This window comes from Alosa alosa, chromosome 19 (genome assembly GCF_017589495.1).
Source record: "Alosa alosa isolate M-15738 ecotype Scorff River chromosome 19, AALO_Geno_1.1, whole genome shotgun sequence".
NCBI lineage: Eukaryota > Metazoa > Chordata > Actinopteri > Clupeiformes > Clupeidae > Alosa > Alosa alosa.
The window spans coordinates 21749672-21776474 of NC_063207.1; the positions used below are offsets into that span (position 1 = coordinate 21749672).

Below are 26803 nucleotides of genomic sequence, written 5' to 3' on the forward strand. Positions count from 1 at the left end.
CAAAATAATATTTACAGACATGTCTTTCTAGATGCTTGATGGGTGTACCACTGTGTATGTTTGTGTAATTTATTTTAATATACACACATTCAAGAACCTTCCTATTCAATTCTTTGTATTTTTTAAGCTGTACTTTTGACATGGGTGTATCAGGGTTAGGTCTGTGTGTATATTTTAAATGAATTGAAATCATTTACCTTTCCTATTTTTTTTTTATAATCTTCAAAGCATTTTACGTGAATTAAAATGGCCACTATGACAAAAAGTACCTTTAGTAAAACCAAGAGTGAATAGACATACCTGTCCTCCATCTCTCCACAGGTAACATTGAGTACAGCTGTCCGGCAACAAACGAGTGTGAGATCACCAAGCGGAGACGCAAGTCCTGCCAGGCCTGTCGCTTCATGAAGTGTCTTAAAGTTGGCATGTTGAAAGAAGGTAAGAAATATAAACATTCTTCTCGTCTGTGTGTGTGTGTGTGTGTGTGTGTGTGTGTGTGTGTGTGTGTGTGTGTGTGTGTGTGTGTGTGTGTGTGAGTGTGCATGTGCGTGTTTTGTAAATATTCTAGTTTCACATTGCCATGGGCTCATGATGCAGTGAATGTGGATATGAAGTGCTGGTCACAGAGTGAGTCTGTCCACCTATGTGTGTCCACCACCCTGCCTGAGCCAGCTGGTGGTAAATAATGCAGTGTGTGGCTGTGGGGACAGAAATATGCTGAACAGGTCAATCTCTGCATCCCACTAATAGAAGTGTAACAGTATTCCAACTGGAAAAGCTTCAGCATGGTCTCTTAAGCACACACTGCCGCCTCTCACAGGCCTCCCTGGCTTATTGATTTGCTAAATGTTTTCCGAACATCCAAACTCCCTTCCTGTGGATGTTTTTTTTCCCCTAGTCATGCCATCTGGGAATTCTGTGACAACTGAACACGCTTCTAGCGGATTTTCCCTGTTCTCTCTGTCTGTCTGCCGGCCTTTTGTATCTTTCTTTTAATCTATCTATCTATCTATCTATCTATCTATCTATCTATCTATCTATCTATCTATCTATTTTCTCAGTCTAGCCTCCCCCTGCCTGTTTTCAGGTCTGGTGTCTGGAGAGATACAGAGACCTGGCTGGTTACAGTTTTTCTTAGTCGCTTTGGTGCTTTTTCTATTATTAATTTTACTTTATTATTATTATTATTTTTATTTTATTATTAACATTTGCACAGCAGTTAGTGCATTTCTCAAAATAATTAGTGCAAACTGCAAAACCTAGTGGATAACCTGCAAAAGCACGTCTCTTGCTCAAAATGGATAGTCCATTCCTCAAAAGCAAGTATTTATGTCAATGAAACTGCCAGTGTCATCAAAATGAGAAGTCTTGACACCATCATTTATGAACAAGATAGTCAAATGGCTTTGTCATGTTTTTTTTTACGACAGTTTATGCTCTCAGTGTTTTCCCATGCAAAAAAAGGTCAGAACTCGGTGACACTACCTGAAAATGCTCAAGACAGCACTATACAGTACTTGTACAGCCATTTGAAAACTACAGTAAAGTTACAAATTGCTGTAGTTAGGGGAGTAAGTGAGTACAAGAAACTGAATATGTACGTTTCACAGTTTTACTGTATATGCTCTTTGCAATTCTACAGCATTGTGACATAATTTGATAACTAGTTCACCAATTTTGTATGTAATGACTCAAGCAATAAAATGAAGACTACTAGTTTTATTTGGAACAACTATTCAGCATCCATAAGTATAGTTCATTTTGACTGACATGACAAAGCAACTGATACATGTTCCAAGTTATTTGCAATAATTGTTTAGAGGAAGGAGAAATTGCTACTATGATGTGCACAAATGTCTAAATGTTGTGGAGGTTGATCTAATAGTTATGAGAATTTTCATTCTGATCTGAGAAAAGCACCAAAGTGACTGAGAAAAACTGTAACGCGTTTCCTCATTCTGGGGCAGCAGCTCCTTCTCTGCTAGTGACTTGCCCATCAAGGCCAGTTTTATTCAAGTCACAGCTCAAGTCAAGAGGAAAAACCCAGTGTGAGCCGTAAGAAATATGGTTGAGGAAAAGAATAGGCGTAAGCAGTCTCCATTTCAACTATTGTCCTTGTCCTTTCCTTTTTATTCGTCCTTGTTTTCTTTTGCTCCAAGTCATCCCAGTGTGGATGTTAAACTACAGAGCTTTAATTCCTCATTCCAAGAAATGTTTTAGATGTTAGAAGACCTTCAGGAGCTCACAGAATGATGACAACCTGTACTTTATCCACGTTTGTGCTCACAGACATGGCATAGAAATGAGCATATCCAGGGTTAGAAACTTCTGAAATGCATGCTTGTGTACATGGATGCCACTTTTCTTATCTCCATTTAAACCCGATATGAAGTGGTTTTGCAAGTTTCCTGACATTGTGAGTGTTGATCTGTATAGGAAGCATAGCAAGGTAATGGAATCTCCCCTGCTGCATGTCAAGCTAGATAGGTAGACAGAGGGCTGGAGACTAGAATGGGGGGTAATCACATTACGAGCTGATGAAAAATTAATGGAAATATATTATCTGGAGGAATAAGAGACCATCAAAAAAACAAGACAGAGAAAGATGTTCATAGATGAATCGCCAATGTCTTGGCAGTTTTAACACGACATTTGAGCACGTCTTCATTGGCTGGTACTTATTACCAGTTCATTTGGTTAATATTTAGCAAATAAAATAAAATAATAATAAACAATAAATAAAATAGTAATAATGAAATTTGGTCAGGTTGTACAAAAGTGTCAGTGGTATTGAGGAATTATAGCATTACTATACAACAAAATATAGACAATGCTTACAAGCACACACTCAAACAATATATTAAATGATGTAGTGGAATGTTTTCTGAAGCCTCTGAAAATATCCCTATTTCATGCTAACTACAGTATATGTTCACTACATATTTATTAAAGCACAAATAATCATGTGAAGGTTTCATAACATAAACAGCTTTACTCCAATATTTTTAAAACACACCTCACAATAAATTGATGCATTTTGCAAATGACATAACCTGAAATCAGGTCCATTCTTCCCCTGCCATCTCTCCTCCTGAAGCAAGGTCAGCTGTCTATCCTCTTGCACACGGTACGTGAGTGTAAGATCAATCAGCTCCTCAAGGAGACATCAGAACAAAATTACAAAGATGTAATGCGCGCCCATCCTATTCCCAGTTGAAAGCCTTTCCACTAAACAAGCTGCCGTGGTTGTATCGGTGGTTTAGAGATATGAGTGGTGGAGAAGGCATATCTTTTCACTAAACAAATACATCTCATTGGAGTTCACCAAAACGGAGACAATGAGCCAATCAATGTTTAACATACACAATTGTAATACCAGTGATTTTATTCTGTGATGTTTCCTTAAGTGGAAGTAAGTAATGTACAACTAAATAAATGGATAACTGAACACTATCCATAGCTTCTTTTGAGTTGTTTTCAGGTGCATTTCTCAGATCACAGTTGCAGTTCTCAAAGCTTTTTCAACCTCCACATCATTATTTTGAACAAACAGCCACTGTTGTTCCACATCCTAACAAATGATCGTGTGCTATTGTCTGCTGTATCTTATATCATCAGTTCATATAGGGGCAAACCATGGTGGAGTATGCAGAGCAGCATATGAAATGCTCATAGTTCTGTTTAAGGTATGCCAGTTCGGCTGAGGTCTCACGTTGACTTGTGACCAGAGACTGGCCATGAGCTCTTCCGTCATCCTTCGTCCGAATGAACCTCGGTGAAGAGCGTGTAGAGCAGCTCTGGTTGTGTGTTAGAGTGCTGAAGGTCACGGGTCTCTCATGCCTCTCGGGGAGACTGAGATTCCTCAGTGGGTGAAGCGCTTGTTTGGCTCCGCTCACCCCCAGGGTCTCGCATGCTCCGCTGCCCAACAGGTGAACGGGATTAGAGCGCGCGCAAACACATGTTTTCCACCCGGGCTGTAGGCGAGGCCAGGCTGCGGTGTCCCCTTCATGTGGCCAGCAGTGTGGTATATCATTTCTGCCAAGAGACACACAGGGAGCCAAAGCTATGACAGGCGCCACAAGAGAAGGCACTCTGACACAAAGACAAGTGCAAACACACACACACACACATTCACTGCTTTTACTCACAGTGTCAGTCTACATGCACTCTTACACAGAGGAATGAAGAGCACTAACAGATGTCCCTTGTGTGAAGAGGGAGGGCCTAACTGTTGACCATAGGTTTATTGCATTTACATTTATTCAATTAGCAGACACTTTTATCCAAAGTGACTTACAAGTGTCATTCTCCCCAAAGCAACTTGGGGTTAAGTGCCTTGCTCAAGGGGCACAACAGTGGAAGTTGGGAATTGAACCCACAACTTTTCTGGCTACTGCATGCTAGCCCAGCTCCTTAGCCACTATGCTACCACCGCCTGCCTGGAGGGACATGGAGCCTCTGTCAGGTTTGGTCAGGACCAGATGGACCATCTCTTCCTATGACAATAATTTACAATGCAGGTACCATAATCAATCTATCTAAAGAGCCTCTGAGAGAAGGAATGCTGCAACACTCCTCTGTCATGACAGCCTGGCTGCGGAGGCCCTTTTGAAATAGACGTGGCCACCATGAAAGGCAGGATTTGGCAGAGGAAGGGTGGCAGGGCTGATGTCACCGTTTTTTTACCCAGCTAAAATAGGGTCCCTCTAAGCCACCCTTGTCAGTGCCAACCATCTAAGCCATGCCGACAGCCCCCCACCCCCACCAGCGTACAGGCGCTTTTGAACAGGTGAGCATCCCAAAAATAAGCACCCCCACAACCTCAAACAGTCATGGTAGGGAGGGGGACCAGTGTGACAAGAGGGCCCAATAGTCCTCCACAAAAAAGTGTGAACAGGCCATTTCTAGAGTGTGTGAATGCGTGTGTGTGTGTGTGTGTGTGTCTGTGTGTGTCTGTCTGTCTGTCTGTGTGTGTGTGTTTGTTGAGTGTATTGTTGGCTTTGGAGAGAGAGAGGAGCAGAGTTCAGCTGCCCCCTAGACCTCATGGCCCTTACTAATCAGTGTGGGTATGCCAGCCACACTGACCCCTAGCCTGCCTACCTTGTCTATTCTCCACTAGCTGCTTTGAAGGACTGTCATCCGAAACCCTGTCTGCAGACACAAGGATCCTTTGTTTGGCATGACACATACGCCCAGATATTCACATACACTATCCCCATCATACCATCAAACATACACACAGATGATATCTATAAGGAACTCGAAGAGAGAAGAAGAGTTTAAGTAAATCCTCCCCAAGCTCTCTCTTTTACTCAGTAAGAACGCTCTTAGCCTCTCAGCAGGTTACAAAAGAGATAAAAACATACTCTGACCCATACCAGTTTTTACAACTATTTCTTAAAATAAGAATTTAGATCTTTTGCTTTATTTGAGGGACTCAATATAGGGATACTCTCTCTCTCTTTTGTTTATCTTTGTCTTATTGCAAGAATGCTCAACATGCTTTTAATTTATGTGAGGATATGCCAGTTATGCTCTGTTCTATTAAAATCACGCATCCTCCATATACCTTGGAATCTCATGTAGGCCTCATGCCATGCTTCACTTCAGCTTATGCATACAGTCAGTAATGCGGGAACAGGGCACTCATGCGCTGGGGTCACCACAGTTGTTAAGTGCCTCAGTAGGACAGGGAGAAGCATTAACGTTACAATGTGACAACATCACAATTAGCACAGTCTGGAATTTTCCATCCAGACAATGGCAGATATGTGGTGCTGACATAGAACTCAAACTCTCATCAGTATACTGTGTGCTGCACTACTGACATTCTCATCAGTATACTGTACTGTACTGTATGTGCTGCACTACTGACATTCTCATCAGTATACTGTGTGTGCTGCACTACTGACATTCTCATCAGTATATTGTACTGTATGTGCTGCTTTACTCATCAGTATACTGTGTGTGCTGCACTACTGACATTCTCATCAGAAAGAGTTCCAATTTGGTTTTTAATACATTAAATCCATCTGAACAATGTCATCATATGCATTTTTATTGTTTTTTCATACTTTAAAATGCAAAAAATGACCCACATAAATACCATGAAATAAATGTACTTTGAAATAGTCAGTTTTTGTCTGGATTGGAGGATGGGGAGTTAACATATTCTTTTGTCCTTTTCTCCTCTCTCTGATGATGTTCAAAACATGTTCTCCAGCTTAGGCTTAATCTGTTTCAATAATTTGCATGTTTTTTATTTCAATTTTGTATCTTGCCAATTATTGGTGCAGAAATAGAAAATGACAAATTACAGTTTGAGATGAGATTTTTACTGCAACTTGGTAGCAGTTCAAATGATCTCACTGTGTTTGCAAGAGAGACGGAGAGCCGTTGGGACTGGGAGGTAATTAGGTTAGTGGGTTGTCAGTGTCAGGAAATTGAAAGACAATCCTAATCAGATTCGTGTTTCTTGGGAATCAAATAATTTATATAAGCAGGAGAAATCTCCCTGTTCAGCTGTTGTAATGATAATATGGTTTGCTGGAGTGGAGAGAGGGAGTTTGCTGTTTGTTGCTTGGCTTGTGACATAAATGAATGAAGTATACTTGCACATCATTGAAAGGTACAATTTACATTTGCGTGGAAAATAAAGTTTACAAATTTAAAAACAGCCCACTTGAAAATGCCATGCTTGAGTTTGAGCTTGGGTTCTTGATGTTAAGCGATTGCATAACATGGGATTTGTCAATTTCAAAGCTTTCAAGGTGTCAGTGTCATTATTTCTCTCCCCTGAAAGACATGGCCTCAGACATGAGTATTTACAGTGATTGCAGAGATGCTGATAGTTTTTAGTTTCATTTTAGCATCTATTTTTGTTATAATATGTTGTATTTTTTTAGTTGATTTTTATTTTATTTTTTGCCTTTAGATGGAGAGAGATAGGAAATGTGTGTCAGAGATAGTGGGAATGGGATCATAAAATTTGAGTTGAATTCAGACCTGGACCTTCATCACTTGACCCCATGCATGGTTGATAATCTAGTGCTTGCACTATAGTTCACCCATTATCTTCCAATTCATTGTGATAACAGATGAACACACCTAATCCACTAACCATCCAGTGATCAAAGCAAAACACCGCCATTTATATCACTGATTGATACCAGTTGTGGTGGTGTCACTGCTTTTCACCCCACACACACACTTTAACCCCTGGGTATGTGTGAGTGTGTGTTGTGTGTGGGTCAGAGTGGGGTATGTGTGGTGGTGGTGGTGTGTGTGTGTGTGTGTGTTTGTGGGTCAGGATGGGATATGTGGGGGGGTGGTGTGTGTGTGTGTGTGTGTGTGTGTGTGTGTGTGTGTGTGTGTGTGTGTGTGTGTTGTGTGTGAGTCAGAGTGGGGTACGTGTGCGTCAGTGTGTGTGTGTGTGTGTGTGTGTGTGTGTGTGTGTGTGTGTGTGGGTGGGATATGTGTGCGTGAGTGTGTGTGTGCGTGTGTGTGTGTGTGTGTGTGTGAGAGTGTGTGCGTGCGTGTGTGTGGGGGGGTCAGGGTGGGATATGTGTGCGTGAGTGTGTGTGTGTGCGTGTGTGTGTGTGTGTGTGTGTGAGTGTGTGTGCGTGCGTGTGGGGGTCAGGGTGGGATATGTGTGCGTGTGTGTGTGTGTGTGTGTGTGTGTGTGTGTGTGTGTGTGAGAGTGTGTGGGGGGGTCAGGGTGGGATATATGGGGTGGTGTGTGTGTGTGTTATGTGAGTGTGTGTGTGTGTGTATGTGCCTAAGTGTGTGTTGTGTGTGAGTCAGGGTGGGGTATGTGTGCGTGAGTGTGTGTGTGTGTGTGGGTGAGGGTGGGATATGTGTGGCGGTGGTACACTTAACGCAGGCATCTCATTTACATTCCTGTCACCTCTCCTGAAAGCAGTGTAATTACAAGCCAGTGTGTGAGAGCATTGACCTCTATGATCGCACACACACACACACACACACACACACACACACACACACACACACACATACACACACATTATGTTTTACGCAATTTTTTTATTTCACCATCAAATTAAGAAATGATTTATTAACACTTACATTTTGGCTCTCCGTTTGTGTGTGACAAATGTTAGTGTGTGTGCTGTGTGTCTGAGAGACATGAATAATGTTCAATTAATAAAGAACTCTATCCATCTAGAGTGTGTATAGAAGTCCACTGGGCACTGATGAAGTAGTGGGCTACATTTACTCTTATTTTTTTACATGTAACTCATGAGTACAGTATGTCACATGACAGAATTGTGTGTGTACGTTGCCTGTGTATAATCCTCTCTCTCCCAGTGTATGTACAGTACAGTATGAGTTTCTGTCTTCCGTTCAGTTGTGTTTCTTACACACTGATCCTCTCTCCCTCAGGCGTGCGCTTGGATAGAGTGCGAGGGGGTCGGCAGAAGTACAAGAGAAGATTAGACGCAGAGAGCAGTGCGTATTTGGGCCTCACAGTCCCTCCCCCTGCAAAGAAACCCTGTGAGCACTCACACATGCACATCTCACGCATGCACATCTCACGCATGCACATCTCACACATGCACATCTCACACATGCACATCTCACACATGCACATCTCACGCATGCACACAGCACAGCAGAACAGTGTCGTCAAGAGCCAATCATTTTCTGACTCCTTATTCCCATTAGGGAATTTCAGTAGAGAATATGGGACAGGTGCTATCACACTCTACATGCTGTTCACTCATCGTAATTAATTGATTTTACAATCCAATCCAAAACTCACATGTCACGTGTTAGCTAGACCTTTGGATTGCCAATGTACTTATGCCACTTGTTTCTACTGTATGACTACTGTACAGCAAAGGTTACACTTTGCAATATGTACTATAAATTATACACGCAAAGGTAGATGTGTTTTTCAAGAAATACCTCCTTTGGATAAAAACATATCTTAAATAAATAACTATAAGAGGTGCATTAAATGTGCTGTATGTAACTAAAATAGAAATATCTGAACTTTCACAACAGACAACTTAAACTTATCAACATCAAAATACGTTGATGCTCCAACCTCACACCGCCTCACCTTTTCTTTGACTTTCAGTGACAAAGATTGTGTCCCACCTGCTGGTGGCAGAGCCAGAGAAGATCTACGCCATGCCAGACCCCACCATGCCAGAGAGTGACATCAAAGCTCTCACCACCCTTTGTGATCTGGCTGACCGTGAGCTCGTGGTCATCATTGGTTGGGCCAAACACATCCCAGGTAGGTGGCTTACTGTACATGCACACACACACACACACACACACACACACACACCAAGTTGTAAAGTGTACACAAGTGTTCAAGCAGGTGGAGAGGTGCTCGCCAATGTCACACACACACACACACACACACACACACACACACACACACACACACACACACACACACACACACACACACACACACACACACACACACACACACACACACACACACACACAGTTCATAATCAGGAAGCCATATAGACAAACAGGGTCTTTGAGATCCTTTCTGCCAGTAGTTAGTATTGCATGTGCTTTGTGTTGGTTATAAGAATGTTAGTTGTTCTAAGGTAAGGTACAAATAAATCAACTTTAGCTTTTAAATCGCAAACAAAAATAGAGAATAGAACAGTGAAAATGGAATTTATAAAATAATGTGAAATAGCCTATATCTCTAGTCTCTAAATTGTATAGACTTAACAAAACTGGAATACCATTCAAAATGTAAGAACCAAATGATCTATAAACCTCAGTCAATGCATTTTAGACAGTTCCCATGCCGGTACAATAATGTACATCTAGTAGAAAATAGAATTATAATAGTTTATTCCTTCCTCCTTACATTGCATGAGCTGATGAGAAAGTAAATAGGCCTACTGTAAGTTGTCTCATTTCAAACAAGACTGCACATGCATATAACACATGCAGTATCATTTGATCAGTATATGCTTGTCAAAGCACAGATTGCAAAAAAAACTCATGACATTGGATTAAACAAGCTGTTTGGCAAACCAGCCTGGCTTCCATTTCAAAGTCATTATTATGGGCCTGTTCAAGAACCACTATAGGGCAGTAAGCGGAAAAAATAATCCAAACAGGTAACATTGCCTCGTCATGAAGAGACTAGGGCCATGGAAACATTTATAGTATATTTACAGCAACAATGTTGTTCAAATTAACATCCATTTTCAGATTTAGCACTGCCTGCCTTGCTTGCTCTAATTGCTTACTAAACACTGCAAATTTACCACACTTTAAATGGCTTTACTGTGACCCTTAACTATATGTCCTCCAGCACCCCACCCCACCCACTTCCCCTCATGAGGAGCAGCCCACCCCACCCCACCCACTCCCCCTCATGAGGAGCAGCCCACCCCACCTCATCCACTCCCCCTTAGTAGCATGAGGAGCACCCCACCCACTCCCCCTCAATAGCATGAGGAGCAGCCCACCCTACCCACTCCCCATCAGTAGCATGAGGAGCAGCCCACCCCACCCACCCCCTCAGGGGCATTAGGAGCAGCCCACCCCACCCCACCCAGTCCCCCTCAGTAGCATGAGGAGCAGCCCACCCCTGACTCTCACCTGAATGGCAGGACAGCACTGATTACATTGTGATAGATTTTTAGCCTGTTGGCAATGAAATTAAAAAGATTAACAGTTCATTATAGTAGGGAAACATTGATTAGGGCATTGACAAAAAGCCAGTGACCAGAGTGGAAGGGTAGCAGTTTATAAATCAAGGAAATTGGCTCTCAAGATTCTCAATTGGTTTTTTATTGCCCCCTTTTCTGGGACATCTGAAAAGATGCTTTGTGAGTGGCAATTTGCTGTGAAGAGGTTGCTTCCTGCTCTAATTAGTGATTGAGAGACGGGGGCAGTAGTGGCAGTGGCCTTTTAGCATGCCTTTATCGGCCCTTCCATTTAACCTTCTGAGAGACTAGCTCCTAGAGAAACACTATTTACTTGGATGAAGGTAAACACAGACCAGTCCCTAAACAATCCCTAATGCCTTCCTGCTATATTTATTACTATATCAATGTTCCATACATTTGTAGAGTGATTGAACGTACCGCTATTCCCATTATGACTATACATCACCTACTCCCATTGGAGTGAACTGGAGACGGGAGATTACTCTATCTATCGATCTATCGATCTATGTATTCAAAAATGTGTTTTCCAGGTGATTTAGTGCACTTCAAACACACACATCTCAAATCTGGGTGTTAGTCTATTAGCTATTTATTTTCTATAGCTGGAAACTCTACTGAACTTTAGAACAAGCCTTCTCATTCACTCCAGCACCTGTCTGCACTGCTGATATTTATAACTCTTCCCACTTGAGGTCTGCTCTGGTGCAAATTAGGACAAAGGATGATGTCCCCAAGTCTGATTTATTGGCCTTTGTGTGAAAGGTTTGGAAAACTGTAAAAAAAGTGTTTGTTTTTTTTGTTTTTCATCATGATTTCATTGTGATTTCATTGTGTGCTGATAACCAAGGTTAGCTCTTTCTCACAGACTTGAATGACTGTGTAAATTGAGGCAGGTTATGAAGTCTTGTTCGCCCAGAACTGAACTTCTCGGTACATGATACTGACAAAATTGTCACTATCTGGACTACAGTAATAACCAGCCTGAAGTTGGCTAGCTGTCAAGTGTTCCAATGAGTGATCTCTTGAGCGTCTACTGTAATATGCTTGTAGCGTGAACGTGCGTGCTTCGCTCTTAAAGGAATAGTCCAAACCCAAAATAACCTAGGGTCTAACTTCCATCTGGGAACAAACATATTTTAATCTGAGGGGTTTTGAGCTAGACCATTATTTGCATTAGCAACTAAATGGCTTATAGTTCGTAGCAGCGGCCCTGGTGCCACGTCAAAAAAGATTGCTATTTTTAAACCACTGACAAGGCTCAAAATAGCTTTTCACTTCGGTGGTAGTGTGGAGAGGGCCCCAATAGCCAAATCGTAAGTATTGTAAACTTTGAAAGTGTACAGAGAGGTTATAATAAGGACTGTTTATGAAGTCAGTGCATTAGCTCGTCTTTTGGTAGCTTAATATCAGTGTTTGACTTCTTGCAGCGCTGCGCAGATCTGTCTGGCTGATTGTGATGCATGTTTGTATTATAAACTCCTCCAAATAACATATTTTTGCTCCGAAATGAAAGTTTGAACTCGTTATCATCCATAAATAGACCCTAGATTAATTTTAGTCCAAACCATTCTATAGTATTTAAGTGGTGCTGTCCATTTAAACTGTGCTGAAATATCCCCCAATGTGGTGCTATCGGTGTCATCACAGCTGCTTTTTTAACTTAATTGACTTAAACAAGATACACAGACATACAAATTATGTAAAAATGTATTATGATACTATTTTTAGTTTGTTTTATGACGTGTGAACATAACAGGCCCAGGCTACTCAAGACGTGCAAAATAGTGCCTGCTATTTGCCACTTGTAAGTGTCCAACAGTGTGTGGAATTCTGCCTGCACAAGAGTGTTTTGAAGAATAAATTTGAATATGAGAAGGTAAGATAGTAAGGGAATTAATAAATGCTAAATTATAACTGATTTTGACTCAGCACAAGTCTTGTAGGCTAGGCCCTATGCTCTTTGCTCTGTTCTACTCTGCACATTTTATTTAGTGTAGCCTAATACAAAATTGGAATAGCTGAACAGTGTTTTTTGTAGTAAAGACACTAAAGCAAAACAATACAATGGAACCGTCCTGTTCATGCTGTTATGTTTGTTATTGGGATGTTTTATGCCTGGTTAACTAAAGCTTGCTTCCAGCAGTGCTCAACATCACAAGGGGTTGCAGATAGAAATGGGTGTGAATACTTTTTTAGACTGCTGGGCTTTGAACCTGTCAGAATGCAAAAAGACAAGTAGATTGACTTTTTGATTGAGTTTTTTTATTTATTTTTTTTGCTAAAAGAAGCAGCAATCCCTGGGCAAATATGAAATGTATTTCATAACTCTGAGTGCATTCATGTCACAGATAACCAGTGCATGACACTTGGCATCTCACAGTGTTTTGGGCGATATCAGCAACAGAAGCAAACAACGTTGACACTGCTAGAAAATCCAAAGCCTGTATGACACTGCTACTAAATGCCATTCGTGCTGAGGCACGAAAACAGCTCAGGGTTGTTGGAAAATAGCGTTAGCTCAAAACACCAATGGAATTAAGGATGTGTGCGACCGGACCTGTCCATGGACTACAAATGTGATGCATAATCCAATAACATCAGAAGATGGCTCGGTACTCTAAAGGACAAACAGCAAATTTCTGGGCAGACCACCTCAGCTCACTGCCCAACAAACATCTTTCTAATCTGTTCCTGATTCATGACCTTATCTCCTTAGAATTACTTGTTTGATGAACCTCCAAAGTTGACTTGATAAACCTCTAAAGTTCGGAGCTGTGATTCCATAAGACTCATCAGTTTTTTCCGTCTCAGGGCATATCTTAATAACCTGACGTCACTACACCAACTCATGTGTACTCTATAGTCAACAGCAGGGGAAGGTACAATAAAACCTCAGGATCAGAAAGGATCACACAGACAAACCCAGGAGAAATGCACAGAGCAGAACAAAGGCCTTGACTTCATAGTTATTGATTTGCCTTTCACAAGATTGACAAAAATGACATAGATTAAGCAGGGAATGATGATCACATCTGAAAGATTGTAGCTTTGTTATTCCTTCCCTTAAGTAATACCTTTCTCTGTTTAGGATTGCTGGAGTGATTTGTATAATAAGGACCACCGAACATATTTCCTTGATGTTCCATCACACCACCTGACTACTTATTCCCAAATACATTTACACTGTATTTATGCTGCTGTGAAATGGGATCAAATCAAGACAAGACTAAAAGATTACTGTAACATCTTAACATAGTTTACATTAAATCAAGACTAATTCATAAACTGTAACATCTTAACATACCGGTAGTTTACATTAAATCAAGACAAGACTAATTGATAAACTATAACATCTTACTTTAACATAGTTGTATCCCATGAACACATTATATCGACCTAATCCACTATGTCTGTGTGACACTTGGCTAAACCTTTGAGGTGTACACATAAACCTCACACATAATCCAAACAAATACACAAATTATGCTCCCCACTCACCTCATTTCCCTGCTCATTTTTCATCTCTAATATGTATATTTTCTTTAGCATTTACAAGTGAAATCTCAATGTGTAGCTGTGGTTAGGAAACCTGGGCCTGGGCTCCCTGTTTAGTCCCCTTGTAGTAGTGTGTGAATATTGCTGAGGATCTGAGCACATCTCACTAAACATAGACACCAACAGACAGGCCTTGGTGTTTTCAATTTGGCCCTGTGACAGGCCTCAGCGTCCATAGATAAAGATGGATAGCGTAATCAGGTGGTGTGGTGTGGTGGGGGCTGCACATAGTCAGAAGGTTTGTGAGGGAGGACAAAAGGTGAATAAGAGTCAAACATGCATTGTGGGCCAGTGTGTGCATGTTGTATTTCTTGGCTTTGTGATCTAAATTTTAGAACCTCTGCTACTGGATTCCATGCTTGTTGTTATTGTTATTTCATAAAATCGTCATATAATCCATATTTTCTCGGCTAAAATCGTCATATAATCCATATTTTCTCGGCACAAAGAGTTTCACTCAGCTGTCCACTGACAGTCCCCCTTCTTAGATGGTCTGTGGTCAGACTGGTCAGCTAAGGAGATTAATGACACCTTATTAAAGGGTCTGATAGAGGTGTTTCCGAGCATGTCGTGGACCTCTGTAATGCTATATAATGACCAACTGGGGTTTGTGGCCCTCTTGGGAGAGTTAAAGGCACATGAGCATGAGGGTCATAGGGTCACACTGCCATTAAATAAGGCTGTCGCTGTATTTAACATTATGAAACGTCCGATTGTTTACACTCCACAGCACAAATCACCCATTTCCATGGCAGGGAGTGAAGGCTAATGAGGATAGCTCAAAGCTTGGAAAAAGACATACATTGAGAGAATGGTGAACAGGAAGAGCTCAGAAAAATATGAATTGAGAGATGATTAATTTTCTACTATAATCTTTGAATTATCTTATTATCTTATCATTGTTGAAATACCTGAATGTGAATACACTAAATTAGGGTGTATGTATATATTGAATTTTACATTTTGACATTTTTTATGTCAAATTGACAATAAATGAAGTGCAAAAGTAAAGAAAGTCCCTATGGAAACATTTTCCACAATACCATAGATTCTCTTAACCTGACCCTAGCCAGATGAATTTCGTTCCGCTTAGCTCCGCCTAGCTTCACTCACATCCATCTGGGACCTCTTCCATCGAGAGTGATTTCTGCAACCGACTTTATGGTTCAGCCAATCAGGAAAGCAGGGCGGGAGTTTCATAGATGTGACATAGCGTAGAAGCGACTGTGAGACTGTTATTAGCGTCATGGGTTGGCTTCGATGTGAGTGGTTGAAGTAGCACGTCAATAGATGATGGACAAGTGGCTTATTCAATCATATGCAAGCATTTTTTGATTAGGCCCAGCCTTCTGAAGCAACACTTCAATGGATCGGTTCCAGATGGATGAGTGGAGCTAGGCGGAGCGAAATTCATCTGGCTAGGGTCAGGTTAAGATTATCTTGCTCCTTGGCAAAATAGAACTAGAGCAAAGAACATTTTAGCCGTGTTGCAATCATTGTCTTTGACCCTTCTATGATCCCTGATCCCAGCCGTTAACATCTTCCCAACTTTTGAAGATTTTGAAGTGATAGTAAACCAAAATAGTTGGAGGTTGTTCATGTGATTCCCACAAAAGTTAGTAGACACATCTTTTGACAATGCTGACAAAATGGTCTTTCTTACATCATTTGTTTCATTTTCATATATCAGTCTGTTTTAATTACACAAGCCAATCAAGTTCAATCAAAATGTTTGAGTATAGGAGATGTGTTTTGTCTTGTCAACAGAATCTAATTGTCTCAAAGCCACATAAAGTGTATGTGCAATCTTTATGATTTTCTATAGATGATTCCCAAGTTATGTACTGACCAGATATTGGTGCTCTAACTAAACATTGTTTGATACATTTTCAAAAAAAGAAAATGAACCATTGAAAAACGTCGATCAAAATTCAGCAGCTTTATCTACAAAACTCTCCTTGGTTCTTTGTACTCTCTCTTTGTATACTCTCACTTTTTGAATCTCAAGTCTCAGTGGGCTTAGATTGGGACCTGCTTTTGCCACTGTAGCCAACAGTCACAAATACAACAATTCATGGATTCTGCAACACAAATCCTATATGTATTCTACACTTCTAAACTAATTGTAAATTGACATTTTAAAAAAGTAGACCATAGTTTTTTGCTGTTTTTACGTAATCAAATGTTGTATATGTCACTTTTAGACAAAATTGATTTTCCTTGGACCCGGTTATTGTCTCTTGCTTCTTCTTAATTTTTTCTCCCCTTAAACTGTCCCCACTCAGGCACGCACGCACTCAGGCACGCACGCACTCAGGCACGCACGCACGCACTCAGGCACGCACGCACTCAGGCACGCACGCACTCAGGCACGCACGCACGCACTCAGGCACGCACGCACTCAGGCACGCACGCACTCAGGCACGCACGCACTCAGGCACGCACGCACTCAGGCACGCACGCACTCAGGCACGCACGCACTCAGGCACGCACGCACTCAGGCACGCACGCACTCAGGCACGCACGCACTCAGGCACGCACGCACTCAGGCACGCACGCACGCACTCAGGCACGCACGCACTCAGGCACGCACGCACTCAGGCACGCACGCACTCAGGCACGCACGCACTCAGGCACGCACGCACTCAGGCACGCACGCACTCAGGCACGCACGCACGCACTCAGGCACGCACGCACGCACTCAGGCACGCACGCACGCACTCAGGCACGCACGCACTCAGGCACGCACGCACTCAGGCACGCACGCACGCACTCAGGCACGCACGCACTCAGGCACGCACGCACTCAGGCACGCACGCACGCACTCAGGCACGCACGCACTCAGGCACGCACGCACTCAGGCACGCACGCACTCAGGCACGCACGCACTCAGGCACGCACGCACGCACTCAGGCACGCACGCACGCACTCAGGCACGCACGCACGCACTCAGGCACGCACGCACTCAGGCACGCACGCACTCAGGCACGCACGCACTCAGGCACGCACGCACGCACTCAGGCACGCACGCACGCACTCAGGCACGCACGCACTCAGGCACGCACGCACTCAGGCACGCACGCACTCAGGCACGCACGCACTCAGGCACGCACGCACTCAGGCACGCACGCACGCACTCAGGCACGCACGCACTCAGGCACGCACGCACTCAGGCACGCACGCACTCAGGCACGCACGCACTCAGGCACGCACGCACTCAGGCACGCACGCACTCAGGCACGCACGCACTCAGGCACGCACGCACTCAGGCACGCACGCACTCAGGCACGCACGCACTCAGGCACGCACGCACTCAGGCACGCACGCACGCACTCAGGCACGCACGCACGCACTCAGGCACGCACGCACTCAGGCACGCACGCACGCACTCAGGCACGCACGCACTCAGGCACGCACGCACTCAGGCACGCACGCACTCAGGCACGCACGCACTCAGGCACGCACGCACTCAGGCACGCACGCACGCACTCAGGCACGCACGCACTCAGGCACGCACGCACTCAGGCACGCACGCACGCACTCAGGCACGCACGCACTCAGGCACGCACGCACTCAGGCACGCACGCACTCAGGCACGCACGCACTCAGGCACGCACGCACTCAGGCACGCACGCACTCAGGCACGCACGCACGCACTCAGGCACGCACGCACTCAGGCACGCACGCACTCAGGCACGCACGCACGCACTCAGGCACGCACGCACTCAGGCACGCACGCACTCAGGCACGCACGCACTCAGGCACGCACGCACTCAGGCACGCACGCACTCAGGCACGCACGCACGCACTCAGGCACGCACGCACTCAGGCACGCACGCACGCACTCAGGCACGCACGCACGCACTCAGGCACGCACGCACTCAGGCACGCACGCACTCAGGCACGCACGCACTCAGGCACGCACGCACTCAGGCACGCACGCACTCAGGCACGCACGCACGCACTCAGGCACGCACGCACTCAGGCACGCACGCACTCAGGCACGCACGCACTCAGGCACGCACGCACTCAGGCACGCACGCACTCAGGCACGCACGCACTCAGGCACGCACGCACTCAGGCACGCACGCACGCACTCAGGCACGCACGCACTCAGGCACGCACGCACTCAGGCACGCACGCACTCAGGCACGCACGCACTCAGGCACGCACGCACTCAGGCACGCACGCACGCACTCAGGCACGCACGCACTCAGGCACGCACACACGCACTCAGGCACGCACGCACTCAGGCACGCACGCACGCACTCACACACACACACACACACACACACACACACACACACACACACACACACACACACACACACACAGTAATGTCATTCTGTCACGTGGAGATAAACATCAGCCCTTCAACTCTTTCTCAGTGAGATCATTTATATGAAAAGGCTAGATGTGTCTGTCCACTTTGTTTGTACTGTACCCCTGCCCCTGCGTTTGCCTTCAGACTCCTCCTCTGGCTTAAATACTGTAAGTGGGAACCCCATAGCAGGGGCAACAGTAAACGTATAAAAGCAATCATTTAGTATTATCAGATGCTTTTAAGATGGCCTTAAATCTGACCAAAATGGAAGCGCCCAGGGGCCACAGGGTTTATCAACAGCAAATGGGTGGGGTAGAGACAAAATGGGCCCATATGAATGAGATGGTTATCTGCATGTTGACGTCACACACAACAACAACTTTTGGTCAGGCCGACATGACCGCCAGGCTTTAGAGAAGTCTTTACGTTGACTTGTGTCAGAAGGAGTAGGAGTTAGTAATCGCTGTTTCATTAACTGTATTTGATGACAATTGTAATTTGAATGTCTCTGTGTTACACGTAATATGCTGTGGCACATTACATCCATGTGTGTTTTGTTCATCATGAACGAGTAAGATAGAGGAGGAGGAGAGAAAGAGACTGTGTAACTGGCAGTTAAAAGAGGGAGGGATGACAGTTGGTCCACCCCAAGACCGATTTCAGAATGAGCCTTCCTAACAAACTAGAGAGCATTGTAATATAATCTAAGCAAAATGAACGTGATTATTGTGATAATCAATCTATGTGATGAAATGTAATAAAAAATACCAAGCTGTAACATGAACCTCTAAAACACACACACACACACACACACACACACACACACACACACACACACACACACACACACACAACACATCTCAACAAGACTGAAATTTTGTTGTAATACATATTTTGCTTGTTCATGCTATGAAATTATCAGTGATTTTAAAAGATTATAATTATTGTTGTTTTGTGTTATTTGATTTACTGCATGTTTTTTTTATTATGGACTGGGTTTATCTGGAAAATTAAAAGTGGTCATGAATTCTTTGTAAACCTGTTGTAAACCTGTTCTACGCATGTAGTTGCCAAAATGTGTAATTCAGACCTTCTATGCACTAGCAGTCCTCCAGCACCCCAATTAAAAATAGACAAACACACACACACACACACACACACACACACACAAACTCACACACACACATACACACTAACACACAGATACTGTAGAAATAAGCATCATAATAATTTCTCCCTCTCGGTCTCCCTCCCCCCCTCCCTGTGCCTTTGTGTTGCAGGCTTTTCCAGCCTGTCTCTGGGGGACCAGATGAGTCTGCTGCAGAGTGCCTGGATGGAGATCCTGATCCTGAGCATTGTGTTCCGCTCGCTGCCCTACGAGGACGAGCTGGTCTACGCCGAGGACTACGTGATGGATGAGGAGCACTCACGGCTGACAGGTCTGCTGGACCTCTACGTCTCCATCCTACAGTTGGTGCGCAAGTACAAGAAGCTCAAGGTGGAGAAGGAGGAGTTTGTCACCCTCAAGGCCATCGCACTCGCCAACTCAGGTAGTGTGTCAACGCAGCCAGGCCCTCATCAGCTGTGGAGCTATGGAGTAGCACATTTCTCTCCTGCACTATACCTTAGAGAAATCCTGCAACTAAAATCTTTCTTCTCTTTTTGTTCATTTTACTTACAACCCCCCTTCTTCTTTTAAATGTAAGAGATATCTAAGTACAGTTCATACAGTGGATTGGTTAATGAGACGTATGTACATACATACAATAGAATTATAAGATAATTATAGATTTTTTAAATCTAGCAGGATAAAGATTAAGACCATTTCCAAAAAAGTTTTCCTATAACAGAAATAATATTTAACAATTAATCGGAACAACTGGATGACTAAAAACAAACAAATACCATGTAATGAGCATGCAAAAAAATGCACACATCTCCCAAGTAATATGGATCTAATTTTAAGTTGCTTGTTTGAACTGTAGTTCAAATAAAGCATGAATGAGAGTGAAGAGAGAGAGAGAGAGAGAGAGAAAGAAAGAGAGAGTGTGTGTGTGTGTGTGTGCGTGCGTGTGCGTGTCGCAAGGTAAAGGTGTCAGGTAATGCGTGTGTGTGCGTGCAATAGTGTGTGTGTGCGTGTGCGTCTGTGTGTGCGTGCGTGGGTTTTGGGGGATGAGGGTGTACTGCTGAGCTTTTAATTGAATGCCACCCATCCGTGGCATCCTCCATTCTGGTTCCTCTATCTCTATAAAGAGCCAGGGGACATGGCAGCCACGGGAGATAAATTTAGCATTTCATTAGTGGCACAGGGACTGTCAATAAAATGTGTTAAGTGGAATGGAATGAGTATCAGGGAGTGATGTGGCTCGTTTGTTCACTGGTTAGGGGGCATAGCAGCAATATCGACAGCTTGCTTTTCAGAAGGCAGCGCTTGTCCTTCTCTGATCAATGCCCGGCCCTGCCTTTGGACATTCCTGTCTCCTCTCTTTCTCTCTCTCTCTCTCTCTCTCCTACACACAAACACGGCTTCCTCTCCCCTCCCCCTCTTCTGTCTGAAAATAAAAAAAAATGCTGATGGTGCCTATTGCTCTCTGTTCTAATCGCGATCCTTATCGAACAAAGGAGGTGTGATATAAGAAAGATGATAAAAGGCAAGCTGCAAAAATACAATGGAGACAGACAAAAGAGAGAGAGAGAGAGAGAGAGAGAGAGAGCAGGACGAAAGCCGTAGTGATCAGAAGTGAATGAGAGAGAGTCTGATGCTGGGGAGAGATGGCAAGAGACAGTGACAGTGACAGGTTCAAATGAGGCAGAATGTTCTAATCACCTGAACAAGGACTCTCTGAGATCGGCCTCCTGGGAGCACCACTGTCTGTGTGCTGTGAAAATTCATAGTAATTGATTTTGTAATTAGCAGTTTATCAGCAGTATCGACGGGCTTCTCTGATGGATTGCAGGGAAATTGTTTCTTCATTTTCTTTTTTTTTTAGCTTGTACAGGCCTCCCCCATTAATGTTTCATGTTTCACCTTCAAACACACATGCATGTAGACACACACACACACACACACACACACACACACACACACACACACACACACACACACACACAGTGTATAGTACTGGAGAGAAATCATGCGACTGAAATGTTTTTAGAAGCCTTTTGAATGTGAGAAATATCTTGTTCTCATAAATACATTTTTGGGAGAATTAGCAAGTGTGTATTCCCTTTTTACCATGAGGTCATTCAAATTTTAGTGCTGTTTTATAGATGTAAGGTTGGCTCTCTAGAGCAAGGCTGGCAGTCTCATGTCACACACATCAGAGGTCAAGCTCTTGAGTGTGTTCCCCAGCACATTATACACATTTTACCTACAGTACAGATTTCCGTATGTCTAGTAATAATTGAAGCAAATAATAATATAATAATAATATTTCAACATTACATTTTTTTACACACAAATCATTCTGTATTATCAGAATAGCTGACTCCACTGTATGACTGATTGATTCACTATAACTGGGGCAATTATATATATATATTATTTTCTTTCTCTATTATTGTGCTAAATACTCTAAATGTAAAGCACTTTGAGCTGCATTCTGTGTATGAAAGGTGCTACACAAATAAATATTATTATTATTATTATATTATTATTATTAAACATGCGGGGCACATTGTTAATTGGCTGTTAAAAGTCCAGCTTTAATGGAAATTTCCATTCTGACGGCACCGTATCAACCTGGCACCTCTCCTGTCTCAATGTTGCTCGCCTTTCTCTTTCTCCCTTGCTTAACTCTTAGACTCCATGCACATAGAAGACCTGGAGGCGGTGCAGAAGCTACAGGATTCGCTGCACGAGGCCCTGCAGGACTTTGAGAGTGGCCAGCACGCCGAGGACCCACGGCGAGCTGGGAAGCTGCTCATGACCCTTCCCCTCCTGAGGCAGACCGCCACCAAGGCAGTGCAGCATTTCTACAGCATCAAGGTGCAGGGCAAAGTGCCCATGCACAAACTCTTCCTGGAGATGCTGGAGGCTAAAGTCTGAGAGAGGAAGTGCATAGTCGCCGCGGCAACAGTGGTATTGGTGTGGCAACAGGAATCAGAAGGCAACAGTTCAACTGAGGGGTGCATGGGAGAGAGAGGGAGGGAGGCCACTGATAGACAAGCTGGATTTGGACTTGGATGTCCAGTGCATCCTTCTCTTCATCCCCCATTGTTCCCCATTCTTTCTCCTTGACTCTATGTATCTGTCTTTTGGACCTGAGACATTTTAAAGAAAGAAAAAGAGAGAAGTAACTTGTGAGAACTTTTAAGTAAAATGAAAATGGGTCCCAACTATACATATGAAATGGAAAATTTAAAATATATAACAAATCCTAAATACTTGTACAGTAATGATTTTTGCTGTTGTGGTTTTTGGTTTTCTTTCTAGTCTATCCTGACCAATGTATGACAACAGATTATTCTTCTTCATTCACTGTACTCAGAGTGGCTGTTACACCCTCAGTAATATGATTGGACATGTTTTATTTGTGTGTGTCTTCTTTCTCAAATGGAAAACCAAACGCTGTGTTTAATGATAAAAGGGAAGAGGGAACTCTAGCTAACATTACAAAGGACCTCCTCTGTTCTCTGCTATGATACATATTTGGAAGCTTTGAAAACATTGTAAATATTAACTCGTTAGACTGAGCATACATGGCTGGGACAGAATGAAAATGGCTGATTCATTTCATTTTCCATTTTAAAACCACACAGCTCACCAATCGTCTAACAATCAAGTACATAAATGTAAAAAAGTAAATATCAGATTTTGTTACCTGATCACTTTTAAATATACCTCTGCTGTGCCGTGAACCTAACATAGTAAGCAGCACACTGGAAATGACATGTTAACAAAACTTGCATAGCAATTTAGTCCTTCTTTTTGTTTCATAGTAACTAGCAATAAAGAGATCTGTGGGCCATCTATGATCTCATAGCCCCATCTCTGCTTGTGTTCTATAACGCTAATATAAAAACAAATCTGTGACATTAACTTCAGTTTCTAAGCCGCCGTGGCAACGTGACAACATAGTCACCGGGTGCATTGTACATCTCCTTTCACTGTCATTGTCCTTTTCTCCCCCTCTTGTTGTTGTTGTTGATGATGTTGTTGTTGATGTTATCTTCTCCCATGTTTGGTCATGGTTATAGGTAGAGACTGCAATTCTAAACCAATACGCTTTTTCTCAAATTCAACAAATTAATTACTGCTCAAGGTCCTCGCGCTGCCCATTTTGGTTGCACCCAAAGGATAACAAACTCTTGGTTCCCAGTCCTGTAGAGGGGACACAAAGTGGCTCAGACTGAGGCCTACACTCAGCACTTTTGATCACGAGCACAGAAGGAATGGGTGTGATTTGATTGGCTGTTGACTTCAATATCAACAACCTTTGACCAAAATCAGGGACTGTACCTTTAAGGAAGTGCACTGGGAACCACATGTGTTTGGGGGAACCTGAGGGGGAAAAAAGAGTAGATTTGGCAAAGTAACAGGAATATGACGCAAATACAGTGCATTGTCTGGAGAAAAAAAAAGTTGAGAGAAGATCAGTGTGGCAGAAGCTGTTACTAAAACAAAGCCCATTTGTCAAACGTGCTATTTTGGGTCTCTCTAAGCCGAGGGTAGTTGCTCCTCAAATAGAGAGCAAGGTGTCCAGCATCTGCGTGCCCCATTTTTAGAAGCAGCACGGCCTTTTTATAGCACCGCCTCGGTTATATGGGTGCAGCCAATTCAAGGTGTAAGGCAGGTGCATGCTGGGGATTATTTTTAGCTTCTAGGATGCAGTGTTGGCCAGAGGGGGCAGTGGACTCATGCAGTGGGAGGGATGACCCCTATGTCTACACAACAGGCTTGTCATTTGTGAAACTAGACACGATGATGACAAGTAGCCCTAAAACTAACTAATGACTTTCCCCCCCTCCCACTAAGGTCTTAGTGTGACAGTTAAAAACAGCTGACGTTACCCTCCAAATGGCATTGGAACGTCTTTCCCAGCGGTGTTCCAAGAGGTGTGGTGCAATAAGGCCTATGGGAGGCATGATGGGAGATGTAGTACTGTGCTGTAAATTTGTCATTGCTCAAATCTGCCTTTTAAAGAACACTAGAAAGCGAGGATGGTGTGTAATTTCATGTATTACCAATGTCATGTATATTCATGTGAACTGTATATTGTGACAGTGTCACACTTTGATACTGGCATCACTGACATCAAAGCTGAAGGACAGGTGGTGGGTGTCATTGGTCTGGGAAACTCCTTATGCCCTCATTGGCTACTTAAAAGAGGTGGGCTGCATCCCTTCTTACCAAACTATCTAAACTTGAAGTGGCCATAGTCTTGGCTAAGAGTTCTACTGCACTTTACCCAGACGACATGGGACAACTGGGACCAATTCTGACTCTGAGTTTCGTGTCCGTGAGACAAAAACTAATATTCAGGCATCATACTGTAGAGTACCTGTTTAATCAAAGGCAATCTAAACCTCTGACTTCTGCATATCATATCTGCCTAAATTAACAACACCTTTCCCAAAGTACAGTGTGTCTGAAATTGCATTGGGCTAACAATTAAAAAAAAAGTTCCTGAAAACTATTTTGGCCCAGCACTATGGCAGTCAGTGGGCCAATCACACATGGCATGTCATTGAAAACAAAGTATAGTGTCCTGCAAACTACCTCATCTCTCATCCTAACAGCCATGACTGGTTCTTTGTGTCAATATCTGTTAACCTTTATCTGAGCCACTACTGTGATGTACCGGATTTATAAATACCTGCTGTCTGTGAAGTAATTTTGATGGCATTTTGCAGTAGCAATCAAGAACGTAACAACTGGTGGACGTGACCAGTTTACAAGTCATCTTCATACAGTGTTTGTGTGCATACACACTTTAAACTACCCTTCAAAAGTTTGGAATCACCCTAACAAGTTGGTGAAATATGAGAATTGTTCACTTTTATCTTAGAAGTAACTCACCATGATTGATAACAAGACCAGCAATAATATTTTTCTTTTGATTACATAATGATCGTAATATACCATTCTAATCATACTTGCATCTTATGGCAGCTGTGATTCCTGATACATGGACTTGACCATATTTTTGTAAGGAAATATAGGTCAGCCAACTTTTAGTATTTTTCTTTTGTAATTTATTTTATTTTATAAAATGTCTTCCATAGTCTGTGTTGTCACTTGTTGATACAAAGTAAATTATGCAAAATATGTGAAGCATTTCCAGACTTTTGGAGGGCAGAATGTGTATATGTATATGCTCACACAGTGTAATGTCAGAATTGGTCCCATGTCTAAAATATGGAGCAGAAAAGGGTTTTGTTTCTGTCCTGTATAAATATTTATTGTGTGTATTATATCATTTTTGCCCACTGTACAATAATAACTCTGATTGTCCATTTACCAAATGTGTCAATTTTTCAGTTTTGATGTCAAATAATGAAAAAGGAACAAAGACAAGATTTACTCCTAAGGTAGTGTCATGGTCTTGATTGCTCTTTTTTACTTATTTTCATCGACACACTTCTGGGGAAAATACAATTCACTCTATTATTCAGTAATATCTTCTCTGAATCTACATAGAACAGTTAGAACAGTTATGTTAACTATGTAAATGCAGAGAAATTAAACAAACTTCTTGCCTTAGAGACGAGGGCTCCTATTTAGCAATCTAAATGGATGGTCTGACGTGAGAGGCATATGTGCGTTATAGGGCATGTTTGAATCCACACCCTTTTACGTTTACCTTTATTCATTTAGCAGACGCTTTTTATCCAAAGTGACTTACATATGTCAACTATATTACAAGGGCCATTGTCCCCAGAGCAACTAGGGTATAGAATAATACTGTATACACGCATTCTGCACCCACCTATGACTTGAGCTTGTAGGCTACAAGAATATCAAGTTTTGGATTTAGTCATTTACTTTCACAGTACTGACTGACAATGGTTGGCCATTGAAAACATACCGAGAATGAACACTGAAATACTTACTCCAATAACATTTAAATGAGTAAATAAAAATCCTGAGGACATTCATCCCAGCACACCAGGTAAAAAACACTCAGCACAGCACACACTAAAGAGTCATTGCTGGGGACCTGGTAGTACGCTTTTTTAACCCACACTGTGAAATGATGCGCCATCCTCTGACCAGCTTTTTTCTGGTCAATCACAGAAT

The 26803-nt window shown here is 43.0% G+C and overlaps 1 protein-coding gene across 4 annotated transcripts in view; it reads left to right on the plus strand.

The window, feature by feature from the left end:
- The window catches only part of esrrb (estrogen-related receptor beta), a 53315-nt gene extending 27222 nt beyond the window's left edge, over positions 1-26093 (plus strand). For all 4 annotated transcript variants that reach the window (XM_048228647.1, XM_048228646.1, XM_048228644.1 and 1 more), the window contains 5 exons: positions 322-438; positions 8404-8514; positions 9104-9265; positions 19842-20111; positions 22365-26093. In XM_048228647.1, coding sequence (XP_048084604.1) covers positions 322-438; positions 8404-8514; positions 9104-9265; positions 19842-20111; positions 22365-22609 — 905 coding nt within the window. In that variant the 3' untranslated portion in view covers positions 22610-26093. The remainder of the gene's footprint in view (positions 1-321; positions 439-8403; positions 8515-9103; positions 9266-19841; positions 20112-22364) is intronic.
- Positions 26094-26803: the final 710 nt, after the last annotated feature.